General features: G+C 41.4%; 1 protein-coding gene across 1 annotated transcript; it reads right to left on the bottom strand.

The window, feature by feature from the left end:
• Positions 1-10,668: 10,668 nt before the first annotated feature.
• LOC114031145 lies at positions 10,669-11,564 on the bottom strand. The gene is made up of 2 exons (XM_027846162.1): positions 11,348-11,564; positions 10,669-11,213 (listed from the first exon to the last, which is right to left on the bottom strand). Exons 1-2 carry the CDS (start codon positions 11,490-11,492, stop codon positions 10,669-10,671), a joined length of 690 nt encoding a protein of 229 aa, XP_027701963.1. The 5' UTR covers positions 11,493-11,564.
• Between the last annotated feature and the right edge of the window lie 5,886 nt (positions 11,565-17,450).

Raw genomic sequence — 17,450 nt, 5'->3', positions numbered from 1 at the left:
TTCCTCTGCCTATGTTTGCCATCTGGAAACAAGGACGGGCCCACCACAAGCTCCTTTCTGCTGGCACACAGCTGCGATGAAAGACTGGTTGCCAGGGCTCAGGTCTCCACAGAACCAGCTGAAGATCAGTAATGGATGCTGTGAAAAAACCTGTATTCTAAGGCATCCTGCTTTCCTTCACATCAGTTTACCCAAACCTGATTTAAACAATGCCAGGTCACCTGGAATTTCCATGGACCCACAGTGCCTCCTAGTGGCCATTAGGGCAATCACCAGGAATCACATTGTTCCATAGCAAGACGTGCAAGGATGCAGCAAACACATTAGAAGATGAAAGAAAGGAGGTTGTATAAACACTTTCATTGACTCAATCATATTCTTCTCCTGGAGTTCCTAGCAAGCAATTCTTAAAAGTCACAGGCAGAACTTCAAATTATCTTGGCAAATTCTCTTTAGGACCAGACAAAAAGTATCTAGCTAAAACAACAATTTCTACCTCCCCTTACCTCTGTCCAAATAACAACCAAATAATGACTTACTTTTATTTAATTTTGCATTTTACATTCACATTAGATTATTATATTACATTACATTTAAATTATATTTATTTATATTTTACATTTATTTAATGATAGAGGGGGCAGCTAGGTGGCATAGTAGATACAGCGCCAGGCATGGAGCTAGGAGGAAGACCTGAGTTCAAATCTAGCCTCAGATACTTACTAGCTGTGTGACCCTGGGCAAGTCACTTAACCCTGTTTGCATCAGTTTCTCCATCTGTAAAATGAGTTGGAGAAAGAAATGGCAAAGCACTCCAGTATCTTTGCCAAGAAGTCCCCTAAAAAAGGTCCACAAAGAGTTAGAAGACTGAAAAACAACTCAACAGCAACAATAAACATAGACAATGTTTTCTTGCTTCTGCCAACATGGGAACAAAGTATCTCTTCTCCAGTACGCCCCAATTATGTTGGTTATGATGGTACAGATATGACAGCATCTAATGGGCCTAGGCACTTCTTTGGAGGTCCTAGGTAATCCAAAATGGCCTTCCTGAGATGGACCTTGTATCAGGACTACAGGTGGGTACACTCTTAAGGGTCCTTGGGGCTAAGCTGAAACTGTGTCAGCTTCCAGTCTCCTCGAATGTCGCTTTCTAGGCTGGGACCAGACAAGATTATGCACAAAGGGAAGATGAGTCTGTAGCACTGTGTCAAGGCTGCTAGCCCAGAAACACAGGGCTAAGTCCCCTTGCTCCAAAACACTGAGGGAGAGGTTGAAGCATAAGTTGTTTTGCTGTTTAGCATTGAATTAATCAGAGATCTGTCCCTTTTCTCTAAATTCTTTACGGTAGAAGAAAAGACTTCGTCCCTGTGTCTGACGGTACCAAGCGTGCAATTGTGTCCAGAAATTAGGTTACTACTATAGCATCACTGACTGCCCTGTTTTTGAGACCAAGTGCCTTAGAGTTTGGATGGCTTGTCATCTGCTGGATCTGTGGAAGAAGAAGAATGCTGAGAGATAGATCCTAGGGAGGAGGGAAAGAAGGGACTAACATTGTGTACTTCTTTACAAAAGGAGAATGACTGGAGGTGGATTTTGGAAGTCAGGATCGAGATAGCAATACATAACAATACCTCATGAGAGTCAAGGACTTAGCTTTTTTTTAATTAATAAATTTATTTATTTATTTTTGGTTTTCAACAATCACTTCCACAAGATTTTGAGTTCCAAATTTTCTCCCTATCTCTCCCCTCCCCCCACCCCAAGATGGCATATAAATTTATATAGTCTCAACATATACATTTATATTAAACCTATTTTCAAATTAGTCATGTTGTAAAGAAGAATTAGAACCAAGGGAGAAACCACAAGAAAAAAGAAACAAAAGAGAGAGAGAGAGAGAGTCAAATAATATGCTTTGATCTGCAATCAGACTCCATAGTTCTTTTCTGCATGGGGGCAGCATTTTCTCTCATGAGGCTTTTGGAGTTGTCTTAGATTTTTACATTGCTAAGAAGAAATGTTTGTCAAAGTTAGTCAGCACACAGTGTTGCTGTTACTGTGTACAATGTTCTCCTGGTTCTGCTCATTTCACTCAGCACCAGATCATATAAGTCTTTCCAGGTTTTTCTGAAGGACTTACTTTTAAGAAATAAAATATGATGCAGAAGAGAAATCTAGTACCCAATGGAGTTTCAGGGCAGGATGAAGTCATCTTCCCACTCAGGACTTAGGGGAGGCAGTGTGGAGCAGTGGAAAGAGCATTGGATTTGGAATCAGAGGGTTAAAAACCCAGCTCTGCCACCAACTCCCTGTGTGACTTTGGACAATCACTCAAACTCTCTTGGACTTGATTTCCTCATCTGTAAAATGAAGATGTTAGACTAGGTGACCTCTAAAGGGCCTTCCAGTTCTAAATGACCTTCCAGGCTCAGAGGGCTAGTTCTCCGAGAATCCTGAGTAGGACAGGTACTCATGTCTACTCAGAGAATATTCTGACGTGGCACACACTCAACTACTTCTTTGTCTCCTCCTCCCCCTTTTCTTCCTTCTCTTTTTCCTTAACATGTTTTGCACTGCCTCCTACATATCAGAATACACCAAAGTGTCCAAAGATATGGTCACATTCCAGTATCACTGCTTGTCCTGTCCTTGAGACTAAGTAACTTAGTTTCTGGGTAGCTTCGGCATCAGGGAAACTTCCCTGGCCGGGTGGCATGGAAAGAAGTTGGGAAATACTGACCAAGAAGAAACCTTATGTTGGAGCCACGAGGCAAACGTCTAGCAGAATTCTTAACCTGGGATCCATGACTTTATATATGTGTGCGTGTGTGTGTGTGTGTGTGTGTGTGTGTGTGTGTATTTATACTTTATTTCAATTTAATTGGTTTCTTTTGTAATCCTACATGAAATTTTAAAAATTTTATGCATTAAAAAAAAAACCAGAGAAGGGATCCATAGGCTTCACCAGATTGCCCATGAGGTCTATAGCCCCTTAATTTTAAGAACCCTTGTCTACAGGTAGATTCTAACAAAACCGTGATAGTTGTTTCTGATGTGTGACCAGGGCTCACCTGCTCCAAAGAGGTAAAAGTCCCCCCTTCAGCCCTCCAGCCCAAAAACAAAAGAAATTGGTGTTCCCGGCAGAGTCAGGGTAGGAATGGATCAACTCTTAGCTCAGCATTCTTATCCCCTAGGCTAAAAGACCCAGTACTATGAGAATTCTGAAGGAATGGTTGTCTCACTACTCCTTCTGGCTCCACTAGGACTAGGGAATTCTTTGATATGCTCTCAATTTCGCTCCTCTTTCACTTATCGTTTCTCCAAATAGCTTTCCCTAGAGGTGTTAGGATTGTAGCATGAGTGAGTTCTAATAGCCCATGATTTGACTGAGATACTCTTTCCTTCTCTCTATAATTGACACCTAGAAACAAAGACCTGCTACCATCAGCTCCTCTCTCAACAGATGCACAGCTGCAGTTCAAAGCTGGTTTCTAGAAAGCAAGGGCTCCTTCCGAGAACTCACACATCAGTTGTGCATGCAATGATCAACTCTGTCTTTGAATTTCCTTTTGACCCCCTCCCCCACCTAGACCTAATACCCACCCCCTCCTTCCTGGAGCCTCCTGGATTTTAGTGGAACAACAGTTCCTCCTAGTGGGCAATGTCATCAGGAGTCAGTCTTCAGTGGGAGCTAAGTTGCAACGTAGGCATGGAGTTAGGAGGGAAATTAAAGAATCGTGGATCATAGAATCAGAGCTACATAGCTGAAAGGAACCTTAGAGGTCATTTAGTTCAACTTCCTCGTTTTACAGATGGAAAAACTGATGACCAGTGGGATCAAGTGACTTGCCTAAAGTCACACAGGTAGTAAATGGCAATGTGGGATTTGAAGTCAGGTCTTCTGACTCCAATTTGTTTGCTTTTGAATTGAGATTCGATCAATTCCTCCCTCTGGTCCTACTGTTATCTATTCCTTAAAGCCTCAAGAGTAAGTTTAAGTCCTCCTACTTCCCTGAAATTCGTCTTTACTTGTACTTCCATGCTCCAGGATCACCTTACAAAAGAGGACATAATATCCAGGTTGTTAACCACCCTAGGATAGGCTTCTCACAAATATAAGCAAAATTGCCTGTTTCCATCTCCATGGGATGGGGCAGCTAGGTAGTGCAGTGGATAGAGCACTGGGCTTGGAATCAGGAAAACTAAGTTTCATGAGTTCAAATTTGGTCTCAGACATTTACTAGCTATGTGACCCTGGGCAAGTCACTTAACCCTGCTTCCCTCAGTTTCCTCATCCATAAAATGAGCTGGAGAAGAAAACAGCAAATCATTTCAGTAATTTTGCCAAGAAAATCCCAAATGTGGTCATGGACAGTTGGATACTGAATAGCAACATACTCTTTGCCTTTATATTCTCTCCTCTTATTCTTTTCTAAACTCTCTGCTGTCCAGATTCCAGTATCATCATTCAGCTGAAACTGTTCTTCCCAAAGTTATCAATGACCTTTCAATGATCAAATCTAATGGCCTTTCTTAGACTCTCTCTTGAACATCTTGCACCAACAATAGTCTGTTTGTCATTTCAGACTAAATGTCCCAAAGGTATCTCAAACTCAACTTATCTAAAACAGCTATCATTCTCTCTCTCCCTCTACCACCCCTGCATCCCCTCCATACTAACACTTCTTCCAAATGTCCTCACTTCCAAGATATCACTGTCCTGGTCACTCAGCATCACAATCTTCAAGTTACCCTTAACTCTTCTCTCTGGCTCACCCTACATATCTGATGAGTTATCAAATCTCATCATTTCTACCTAAAACTGTCTCCCATCTCTTTCCTGTTCTCTCTTCTCACACTATTTCAGTTCTCATGCACTGTTGCATGACTACAATAACCTAATTTGTTTCCCTGTCTCACATTTCTTCCCTCTCCAATCCATCCTCCATACCACCACTGAAATCATTTTCCTGAAGCATATGTCTGTCTCCATCCACCTCCCCAATACACACACACACACACACACACACACACACACACACACACACACACAGACATGTAATACCTCTAATTGTTCTCTATTACTTCCAGGGACAAATATAAATTCCCTATTTTGTCTTTTAAATCCTGGTCCCACCCTACCTTTCCACCTTTATTACACAATACTCCCTTCTACACATCCTCTCTTCACCTCTGTTCATGTAATCCCCAGATGTCCTTTAAGTACCACCTTTTCCTAATGCATATTGCATCTGCTGTCTTGCCTGGAACAAGATGACCCTTCCAGAATAAGCTCATCACTTCTAATCTCACCTCCATGCTGCTAACTCAAACCTTCATTGACTCCACCCCCCTCAGTTTCCTCTCTGTTTGGAGGTCTAGAGAGCAGAGTACCAAACTCCTCCCAATGCCTTCCTTTATAGAGGGCAGATACTGGACTCCCAGATCACTCCACTTTGCAGCTGCTGCTCTGCCTGGTTTAACTCGTACAGTACAAAATGTCCCCACTTTGGGTAGCCCTCATGTCCTATTGCCCCCTCCCCAGCTTTCCTGATTCCTTTTTTGTGCTGTCTTCCCCTTTAGATTATAAGCTCTTTGAGGGCAGGGACTGTCTTTCTTGTATCTCAGCACTTAGCAAAGTGCTTGGCATCTCACAGGTGCTTAATAAATGTTTATTGGATTGGATTTTTCAAATAGGGGAAAGAGGGAGAAAGAACAAGTATTTATTAAGTGCCTAGTACATACTAGGCTCTGTGCTAAGCCCTTTATTATCTATTTGATCCTCACAACAACCCTGGTAGGTAGGTGCTAGTATAATACCCATTTTACACTTAACGAAACTGAGAGAGAGAGACGTTAAGTGACTTGCCCAAGATCACATAGCCAGTAGGTGCCTGAGATGGGATTTGAACTTGGGTCTTCCTGACTCCAGTTCAGGTGCTCTATCTACTGTGCCATATAACTGCTTCAATCAGAAAAGGACATTGATTACTCATTGAAGGATATTAGAGATGAATGTCTGTAGCAAACTCTGCTTAATCACTTCCTTTTCAATCTTGGAGCAGCAGCTAACAACCATTGACCTCTGAGAGCCAGAGTTTCAGGTCGTCTGGGCCAAGTTTGCATCGCCTACATCTTTCCCTGTGACAATATGGCTGTCAGCAATCCATGTCCCTCCAGCCCTGTGGAATCTCTCATATTCTCTTTCAAATCACCTATACTGGAAATACTCATGTACAGTCAGTCTGAGCTAGATGGCATCACCAAGTTGAAGGTTGCCTCACAGTTTCTATGGGAAAGGAAGTTCAGAGAATTCCAAGAAATCTCAGGACACTCTTTGCCTCTACCAACAACTTCTGTACCAGAGTAACACATTCAGATGGAGATGCCTAGCAGGCTATTGGCAATGCAGCACTGGAGCTTAGGGGCAAGATGGGGTCGAAATAGAGATTTATAGTCACCTTCATAAAGGTGCCTAAGGACCCCGTAGTCTTGACTCAGTCAGACTTTAGAGTGTTTGAAATCACTAAGGAACAAGGTGAAGAGAGAAAAGGAAAGAGATTTGAGCTATCATTGAAAGACATTGAGAAGAAAACATTCAGACAAAGGTGGATCAGAAGACTATGGTGTCACAGCAGTCAAGGGAGGACAGCAGTTGGAGAACTCAATAGCCATGTCAAATGCTATAAAAAAGTCAAAGTGGAAGAGATTGAGATTTGAGATCACTGGTTATCTTGAAGAATGAGCTTTCCAGAAAATTGTTGGGTCAGAAGCAAGAGTGTGCTGGAGCTGGCCGGGCAGCTAGAAAAAACTTATTGTTAAATTTTCAATGTGAGCTTTTAAACCTTAGAATCTGGCAAACACTACCAATCAGACTGGATTTATGGTTTTATTGACAGTCTAGATTTGAGCAAGTGATGGAGAAAATGTTAATAATGAAGATTAAATTTATAAGTGTGTGGGTGCATACGTTTCTCCCCAGGGAGTTAATTATTAAACATTTACCAGTCGTTTGCTAGAACATACTTCAAAATCTGAAAGTTTTAGGAAAAAAAACCTCATTAGGTCATTTGTTAGAGGAGAGCAGGCCAGAAAAGCGGGGAGGTTTCCTCTCATCCGGGCTCTGGAAGGTTTACATTACATATGATTTAGACAAGAGTATCCAAAAATGTACCACATATACACACTAAAGCAATTTTACCGAAAGGGTAATGTGACCAAAACACAAGCTTGAGTGTATCATCGAAAGTCCTGGGTTTGCCGAAACAAGAATGATTTGGGTGGATCCAGAACCTGGGGGAACCCAAAATACCCTGTAGTCATCTCCAGTATCCCTAGAGAGTTACTGGAGTCAAGAGACATTCTGTGTGTGGACAACCTTTAATTGCATGCAGTTGGATTTAGACAATGTGATTTTTCCCAAACAATATAACAAATCATGTTTTCCTACACAGCACACACCTGGTTGGAAGCCAGGTTGCTGTGGTTCATGGACTGAATAGATAGTAAGGAAGTAGGAAGGAGGTGCAGGGAATATGGTGGCTGTTGTTGTTCAGTCCTTTCAGTTACGTCCCACTTTTGGTGACCTCATTTGCAATTTTCTTGGCAAAGATACTAGAGTGGCCTGCCATTTCCTTCTCCAATTCATTTTACAGATGAGGAAACTGAGGTGACTAGTTTCTAAAAGTTGAAAAGTGAGTAGGAAAAGAGATTTAAAATACAAACTTGAAGGGAGGTCAGAATAAAGGAAAAGTTTTGTTTGTTTTTAATTATATATGCACAGTTATCTATGCAGAGTAAGAGGACCTTTCAAGTTCATCTCGCCAACCTTCCCCATTTTACAGATGTGGAAATTGAAGCTGAGAGAGAAGTGATTTTCCCAAGGCCACACAAGTACATTGAGCCAAGACTCAAAACACAGGTCCTCTTGCCCAGAAACCAGTGACAGGATCCCATTCATGTCAGCGGTTGTAATTCCTACTGTTAGTGAACAAACTAATAGCAGACCTTATAAATCAGTCCCTTGTGAATTTGTCTAGTGTGAGTGCCTTCCATGGCACCTAATTACTTTCTGGGAGATCTGATAAAAGTGGGTTCATGAGCTTCTGCAAAGCTGAGAATGACAATGGTCCACCTGAGATGACCTCCTTTCCCCATCCCACCCCTGACTCACAAGGAATGACTGTTGGCCCCCCTCATCTCCCGCTCTTCCTGTGGTGTGGCTGGGGGAAGTTTGTAAACAGAGAAAGTGTGACTTTGGAGCACTGTGATAGAACTGCTGGCACAGAAGTAGACAGCTGTGTCCGTGGGCTTGCAGAGGTTCAATCTGAAGGTTCAGTTGGGCCTTGCCCAGACGTTTAAATGTGAAATGATTGGAGTTAGTAAAGTTCCCAAGGAGCTCTTCATTATTCAAATAAAACATGGCCTGGAATCCTTCCTTGTCATCCTGCCGATACCAGTACATATGGTCATAATTCAAATTCTGTTTACATCTCAGGGTAGCCTTCTCTCCCTTCTCTTTGATTAAGAGTTTTGGGGTCCATAGAACCTGGAAAGAAAGAAGAGAGAAGGTGGGAGACAGAACTTGGGAATGAATTTGGTGCTACCTGCCACCACTGCAGAAAAATCCAGAAGCTAACCTGACAAATTCTTTTCACATGCCCAGAACTCACCTATCCCCAGGAGAAAAATGGCCATGCAGGAGTGGAAATTGGTGCTCATGACTGGGGTAGGAATAGGATGTCTCATCATCACTAGGCTTTGATCTCTAAGGTATGCGAGGGTAAGAGTCAACCTGGGGTTCTTGGTGGGAGAGGTACCCACCCCTAGGCGGTGCCAATATGTGATGTCACTATTTCCAGTCATTGTAAAGACACTTGTGTTTCATATGGGACTTTACCCTGTGGCCAAGACAGATACATAGCCAGAGAAGGGATGATCTTAGTGTTTACACAGGTCACATATATGTACTTTTTCTTCCTCTCTGCTTAGCATGAAGAAATCAATTTCCCACTATGATTCTCAGATTCTATGGTCTTCTAGGTTCAGTTTAAAATCCTACATAGATGAGGAACTCACTCTCTCCCAAGACTACCTTTTCTATTTTTTGGGCTGGAAGCCAGGTAGCACTCTAGATGGAGTGGTGAACTTGAACTCAAATCCCATGTCAGACATGTACTAATTTTATGACCCTGGTCAAGTCATCTACCCTCTGTCTCAGTTTCCTTACCTAGAAAACGAGGAAATAATCAGCCCTACCTCCCAAAGTTGTTGTGAGGTTCAAATGAGATATTTGTGAAGTGTTTTGTAAATCTTAGAGCATTATATAAATGTTTGCTGTTATTGTTAAGGCTTTTTTCAGTTACAGTGAGTCAAAATTTGCATCTTTCTAGCTTTTCTATGTTTCTGTTCTCTAGGGCCAAGCAAACAAATTTAATCTCTTCTGAATGATAATCATTCACATCTCCGAAGACAGCTCTTGCTTACTCCCCAAACCTCTTCTTCAGGCTAAATATCAGTCTTTTCTACGGCATAGTTTTGGGTTCTGCCCGCATACTATTCATCTTCATTTGGATGTGCCCCAACTTGTCAATTTTCTTCCTTAAATGTGAGGCCCAGAATCTGAAAAAATAGTCTAGATGCAATCTGACTAGAGCAGAGCATAGTGGGTTTATAATCCCATTTGCCTCTGCATTGCATGTTTTAATATTGAGACTGAAACTGAGCACAAAGCATGGAGGAAAAAATGTGACTCAACATGCAAATAGTGGAAAAAGAGCTGGATTTGGAATCAGCTTTGGCTTCCAGTTCTACTATTTATTACCTGCTGTGACTCTAGACACAGTTCTGTGTCTTGGTTTTCTCATCTGTGTAATGTAGTGGTAGGACTTTCAGGGGCAGGGTGGTCCAGTGAAAAGAGTGGTAGATTTGAAGTGAAATGACTACCATACAAATTTACTTGGGTGATCTTGGGTAAGTCTCTGCTCCCTGGGCGTAAGTTTTATTTTTGTTTCATCAATGGAGTGAAGAGGTTGGGTTATAGGACCTTTAATTTCCCTTCTAGCACAAAATCTACAATTCTTTGCACATTAATTTACATGTTAATTCATTTAATCTTCCCAACGATTTTGTGAGGTAAGGCTATCCTTACTCCCACTTTACAGAGGAGCACAATGAGGCCTAGAGGGGGTAAATGATTTATTTGCCCAGGGTCACACAGCAAGTAAATGTCTGAGGCAGGATTTGAAATGAGATTGCCTGACTCCAAGCCCCACCCTCCATGTAGAGTCTTTTCCCAGATGTCACACTGACCAGCCTCTCTCCCTCAACTGGTGACTTAGAAGATCATAGAAAGATCCATAGAAGATCCAGATATATATATATATATATATATATATATAATATATATTCACATATATAAATAACCAAGTATTTATTGTACAACTCATATTTAACTCCATATAAAAAAATACTTTGAAAAAACATGGAGTTCTGGATAGAAACTGGCTGGGAGTCAGGTGAACCTGGGTTCAAATCCCACCTCTGTTACCTATTGGCTGAGTGATCCTGTACAACTCACATGACAACTATCGGTGCCCCTGTATGTCTCTTGATGACAGTAAATTGCAGAAAAATAGACAGTCTGCATTGGTGAAGGGAACTTCGTTACTGGAAGTTCCCTATACCAACAAAATCATGGGTCCAAACCAAAAAGATACTATTAAGTATGACAATGTGCTGAATTGTGGGACCTCTACCCACTCTTACCCTGCCCAGGTACCACACAGCTTGAGGTTGGTCTCTGCACCCAGTGCCTGAATTACCCTCAGTCTTCTTTTCCCACCCCTGATGTTTCCTGTGTGGAACCATGGGAGGTTTTAGCTCAGGGAGGAGGTGTTTCTGCTTCACTGTGGATTCACTGCTGGCACAGAAATACACAGCTGAGTCCACGAGCTCTGTAGGTTGTATTTCTATCTTGAAGATTAAGTCTTCCACATGTTTAGCCAAAAATCGAGACTTGGGCATCCCTGACTCATCTACCTTTTGATCGTTCTGAAAGTAAATCAAGAATTTAAGGTCTTCACCCAGGAACTGCCTGTACCAAAAAACATAGGAGTGTCCTTTAATTGGATTACATCTAAACACCGCATTCTGCCCTTTCTCCATAATTAGATGTGTTGGAGTCTGGATGACTCCAGCATCCAAGAGGCCTGTGAGGGAAAAAAGAATGAAAACATGAATCAAAACCTGACCTGGAAGATGTCATTGCTACCATAAGAAAAAGCTTGGGAGGGGGTAGGCTGGCAAGCACAGGATAGCATTTGCATGTGTATCTGACACTCACCAGCTCCTAGCAGACAAATGGAGACAGAGCAGAGGAGCCTGGTATTCACGGCCATCCCAAAAACAGAACTGAAGTATCGCTCAGTTTGGGGCCCTCGTTGGTACGGATGGTTCATAACTTGCCTATGTGGATTCCACTTCCTCATTCAGAAGCTTCTCTAGGAGAGAGTTGAGTCCTCTAAAAGAATGAGTCAGCCCTACCTACATGTGTGAGCAGGGTGGTGTTTAATCATCATCTGGGCTAGGGGAATCTTAACCCCTTTGATGGTCTAGTGAAGCCTATGGGCCCCTTCTCAAAATAACAAATGCTTGTTGTAGAAGGCCTCTGAGGTCCATTCCAGATTTATGGTCCTATTATCTTAAGTACCTTTCTACTCCTTTTTCCTAGTTTCTGTATTGTCATTTAACAAATAGTGCAGAAGGTTACTATTTTCCCTCCACTCCTCTTTCCCATCTCCATTCCAGGGATAAGAAGCAAATTTAATCAAGGGTCTTAAGTATTTTGATTTTCACTTTATTTTTTAAAATGTCTGTAGTGCTCTTAATACAACTCAGAGAGTGTGCATTGAGTGGTCACTGAGTACAAAGCACTATACTAGACACCAGAGATACAAAGGCAGAACTCAAACAGCCCTTGCTTTTAACACATTCTATTAAGAGGACAAACCATGTACACAGATAAGCAAATGAATAATTCTGTCCTATTGGTGCCCTGCTTTGTAAATGCAACACAAATACATTCACATAATTAAATTACACACAAAAAATGGTATGTTAGTATCACGCTATCCACTACCCCATACATCTTCAAAGTATCTCCTTATATGAGGGGAGGGAGAGTAAATATAGGTTATACAATAAATGTGTTCATTTGTGTTTGTAACACATATTGATGAATCTAGTCTTGGCTCCTTCTGGTCACCCAGTCATTTTTCAATCATATCCAACTCTTTGTGATGTCATTTGGAGTTTTCTTGGTAAAGATGCCAGAATGGTTTGCCATTTCCTTCTCCAGTTCATTTTACAGATGAAGAAACTGAGACATTTAGGGTTAAGTGACTTGCCCAGGGTCACACAGCTAGTAAGGCCAGATTTGAACTCAGCAATTTGAATCTTCTTGACTCCAGGCCAAGCACTCTACCCACGGTACCACCTAGTTGCCTGGATCCCCCTAAGTCATTGGCTAGTCTCTCAGAAGCTGAAAAAGTGCATGGTTAGTTCAGCATATGGAGAAAAAAAACTGGGTAGAGTGTTAGAGTTGGAATAAGGCACACCTGAATGTGAATCCTGCTTCAGTCATTTACTTGACCCTGGTCAAGACCCTGGGATAAAAAAAATAGCATCTATTATAAAAATAAATCACAGGTTTGTTTTAAGAATGAAATGAATTTGGAGTGTTCCAGCCTTGCAACTGGCACAGAAATACTCAGGAGGGTATGCTGAAGTTCAATTGACAGACCTTGGGCCCTTTAGCTATGATTGGATTAGCAATATCTCCTGTGCTTCAGAATACTTTAATGTAAAAATAAAACAGCATTTAGAGACCCTGCCCTAGTACCTGCTGGGGCCAAAACAAACCAAAGTATCCCAAGATGGAGATGACATCTCAGTGCCACTACCTTTCCTATATCTGAGCGCAGGTATAACAGGCTCTAAGTTACTCTAGCATCTAGGGGGCCTCTGAGAGATGAAGAAGAAATCTGGGACACAGACTGCAGGAAGGAGTCTGATGTTAGGTAGCCAGAAGAGAGACCTCCCACCTCTGCTCTCAGCTTGCCTGCTCCCAAGAGACAAATGGCCGCACAGAACAAGAACCTTGGGCCATAGCAGGGTTGGGCAGGAATGGGACTCTCCTCCCCGCCCCCAATTCTGGTCCTTTAGGCTGAGAGTTAAAATGATATGGGGCTCAAGTTCCTAACAGATGGAGTGAACCTGTTATGTCTCTTTTCTCACTGACTCCTCCAGATTCAAAGTATTCTCTGACCAGGCTAGGCTCATTTCCTCTTCTTTTCTTTCCTATACTCTATAGAGCCTTTTATAAATTAGGTGAGAATTCATGGGTCAGGCAGTCTTGTGGTTGTGGGTTTCTCCGCTTCTCCATCCCTGACGCCAGTAGCTTCACAGGTCTGGTGATAATTACTGTTTCTGTCAATACGTGTACTATCTACTTGGGAAGGGAAAACCACAACCCTGCCTTCCCTTTCAATATATAGATGCAACATAGGGCAAGCCTTTAGGAAAGAAGGGAACACAACGAAAGTGAAGAATTCTGTAAGCAATCTTATTTTTAAAGGTTTTACATTTTCCCTTTCTCCATTCATACCTTATCACCAGCTCCTGCCTGAGGATGATTAATTTCTGTGGAACCACAGTACCCCCTAGTGACCAATGAGGAAGAGTCACCAGGGCTCATCTTGGCAGAACTAGACGACAAGGTATGGGGCACATCTGGTATAGTGGGAATAACTCTGGGGTTTACTACCTGTGTGACTTTAAGTAAATCATTTAATTTCTCTGGGTCTCAGTTTCCTCATCTGTAATATAGAGGGGAGGCAGTTGGGTGAGATGGTTCCCAAGGGCATTTTTAGTTCAAATTCTGTGATTGTAAAGATTAGAACTTAGACTGAGCAATGATCTAATAAAAGGTCTTTCATCCCCCAATTTACTTTCCCTGTGCCTGCCAAGTAGCCAACATTTTAGCACATTTGCTTACTTCTTTTACCTGTGTCTCTTCCCGATTTTTGCCTTAAATGTAAAGAAACCAAGAGTTAGCTAGAGAGAAATCACAACAAAATTGAATTAGGGTAATGAACCAAAGTTCTGTTTGGATTTTAGGAATTTTCCTAACTGGGATCTCTGGGTTATTGTGTTTGTACTACTAACTTTTCACCTCATACAAACACCATGAAATAGCAGAGGAAGGAATCACATGGATCTAAGAGGGGTATTTGGCAATATATGAAAGATTAAAGCTGCATTAAGACTTTGGGGGCAAGCTGTTTTACTTGTATGTTTAAAATTGAACTAATTTTTGTAATAAATATTCAGAAAAAAGGGATAATTGCTTGCCAACATGTCTTTCATTTTATTTTAAATTTTAATTTTAATTAATTTAATTTTAAATTAAATTTAAAAATTATTTTCTAATTGTATTTATCATACTTGATGACTAATATTCTATTTCCTTTTAATGCAATAAATTTCAATTGGATTCTGTATTCTATACAAACAAAAAAAAAGGTATTAGAGAGGGCAGTGACCAGAGGAAAGATTCTATTCCAAACCACCCTGCCAAACAAGAGAGAGCCAAAAGGATCTGGCACCAGCCAGCTGGATACATCCAACACAGTGACACCTGCTGTCATCAACTCCCTCCCTATCTTAAAGATTGTTTTACCATTGAACTGTAAGACCTCAGATTACCACTCCCTCTGGAGCCTTAGGGAAAAAGGGACTTATTGGCAGAAGAATTCATTGCTCTTTCTGGTAAGGAGGGCAGGTGCTTCCAATGCTCGAGGAAATATTTCTTGGCTTTGCATTCCTCTGGAAATCTTTCCCAGGTCATTTCCAGGTGAGTAAATATACAAATCACCAGCTCCTGGCATTTCCAAATACCAGGTCTCAGAAACACATACCAGATGAGTTTTCTCATTATTTAGAATCCTGACCTTAGACACTTTTCTGTTCCTTCCTATGTCTCTGGATAACATTCATTCAGCCTTCAACTTATAAGGTTCTTACAGGGTCAGAGGATTTTAGATATAGAGTTGGATAGGACCTTACAGGCCATCAAATTCAACCCCCTTATTTTAGAAATGAGGAAATTAACACTTAGGGAAGTAAAAGGATTTGCCCAAGGTCACATACTAAGGACAATTCCAAGGTCAGCAATCTAAGTTAAGCATCTTTTTCACTATCAGACCTTGCACCAAGTGCTAACATACACATAGAGCAAAAGCAGTGTCCCTGATCTGAAAGAGCCCAAAATACAGAGTAACTCTAAAGTCTTAATGCAGTTTTAAGCTCTTTAAGCTTTAATTTCAACTGATCAAGCTTCAATAGCTTAAAGTTGTATTAAGATTTTTGGGATACTTTGTATAAATATGGAGTGACAGGGAGTAAAGTAAAAAAAGTAAATTAAAAAAAGATCTGAAGTAAATAAAGAACAATGACTCATTTGGGTAACAATGTTGTTGATGGTGTTAGTGGTGGTGGTGGTGGTCCGTGACCAGTGACATCACAGGGTGATGTTTTCACTTGCATCTGAATTGGATTTGAGTGAAGCTGAGTTACACAAAGTCATCAGCCTCACTCTCTCTTCCAAAGTCATCAAAGGCCAGTGGCAGGACAAAAATCAAGATGATTGGTAATGGCTTGGAATGCAGTGAATGACCTTGACATCTTCGATGTCTGACCAAGCTCCAGGTGCTCCACAGTGCCTGCTTTAGCCTCCTTCATGGCCCCTCAGAACAAACTGTTCTCATCCTCCCATTCCAATGGGGGAAGACTTCACATGCTTGGGGTACACATTCCCCTAACTCACTGACAGGTGTGAGGCCCATCAGTTACCCTCAATGATGCTCATCAGTGCTAAAGGGGCATGAAGTAAAGGAGTCCTCACATTTTGGCAGATTAGTCACGGACAGCAATATAGAGACAATGTGGTGCAGGTGTGCCAGACCTGAACTGAGATAGTTATTATCATCACAATTTTATAGACAAGGACAGTGTCTCAGAATGCTTCATTGATTTTGTCCATGATCACACAGTTAATAATCGTCAGAGATGGGATCTGAACCCATACCTACCTCACTGGATGTCCAACATTCTATTCAACATCACCCCAAAAAGTGTTGGAGAGTCAGGAGACACCTGGCTTTGTATCTGCCCTCCTGCCGATCCCAGCTGTGTGTAGCTCGGAACCACTCACTAAAACTCTCTGGGGGTATCATCCATAAAATAAGAGTACTAACAGCACCCATCTCACTGGGTTATTTTGAGAATCAAATGAGAAAATGCACACAAAACCCTTGGCGAACCCTAAAACTCTGTTTAACATCAATACTATTATAGACATCTAGCATGATTTTTAAAGAGTACTTGTCTTGAAGTCAGAGCAACCTGGGTTCAAATTCCACCCTCCATACTTACTAGTTATGTGACTAGGGGCAAATCACCTATTCACTTTTGTGTCCCAGGCCCCTCCTTAGGCCTTTATTTAATAAATCATAATTCTGAATTGGAAGAGGGAGTTGGTATCCTAAAGTCTCCATATATTTATGTAATCATGGAACATTTTTCAGTGCAGGGGATTTCAATTCACATGTTAGTGATAGAAAAATTAAATTGACAGAGACTTTTCTTTGAAAAACTAACACATAGAGTGATGGGGGGAGAGGGCAGCAGAGGAAAGGAGGATGGTAGCCATCCTTCCTCCTTATAGCAGACAAGTAGTAGAAGAATCTACTCTCAAAGCTTTGAGCTACTCCCTTAATGAGTAAAAAAACTTTGGCTCCTTCAAATCTCACCAACATGCCAGTCACTTTAGCTCCCCAAATAGTCTTCATTCATTCATTCAGCGAGAATTTATTAAGCTCCTATTATGTGATAAACATTGTGCTAGATGCTAGGCAAAAAAACCACAAAAATTAGACAATCCCTATACTCAAGGGTAGAGGCATTCTGAAGCAGTGTAACTCTTTATTCCCCAGCTTCCTGATAAGTAAATGTTGCCAGAGGGATTAAGGATGACATATATACCTACAAAAACAATACAGATTTTTACCTACAAGTCATGAAGATGGTGATTTTTAAATTTAAGAGTTTGAATCTCTGGGAGAGAAAAGAAGAAAGAATACACCCCAGCAATCCACATAGAGGAATGGGATTGAAGGGTTAGAGAAATGGACCCTACTCTTGACTTCCCTCCCTATTCGGTTATTCGTATAACTCCAGGACCGAGGTGATGGATTGCTGATGGGGATATTGGAGAATGGAGATAAGGGAGATGGCCATGTTGAGGTTTAGGAGTTTAGGGGTGCTGGGACCCTGAAATATTGACACATAGGTCCTGCCCAAATGAATTTGACCCAATCCTTCTTTCA

Source organism: Vombatus ursinus, unplaced genomic scaffold (assembly GCF_900497805.2).
Source record: "Vombatus ursinus unplaced genomic scaffold, bare-nosed wombat genome assembly UNPS02015088.1, whole genome shotgun sequence".
Taxonomy (NCBI): domain Eukaryota; kingdom Metazoa; phylum Chordata; class Mammalia; order Diprotodontia; family Vombatidae; genus Vombatus; species Vombatus ursinus.
Note: the sequence above shows the minus strand (reverse complement) of the source record. Positions and strands in the feature narration are given on the sequence as shown.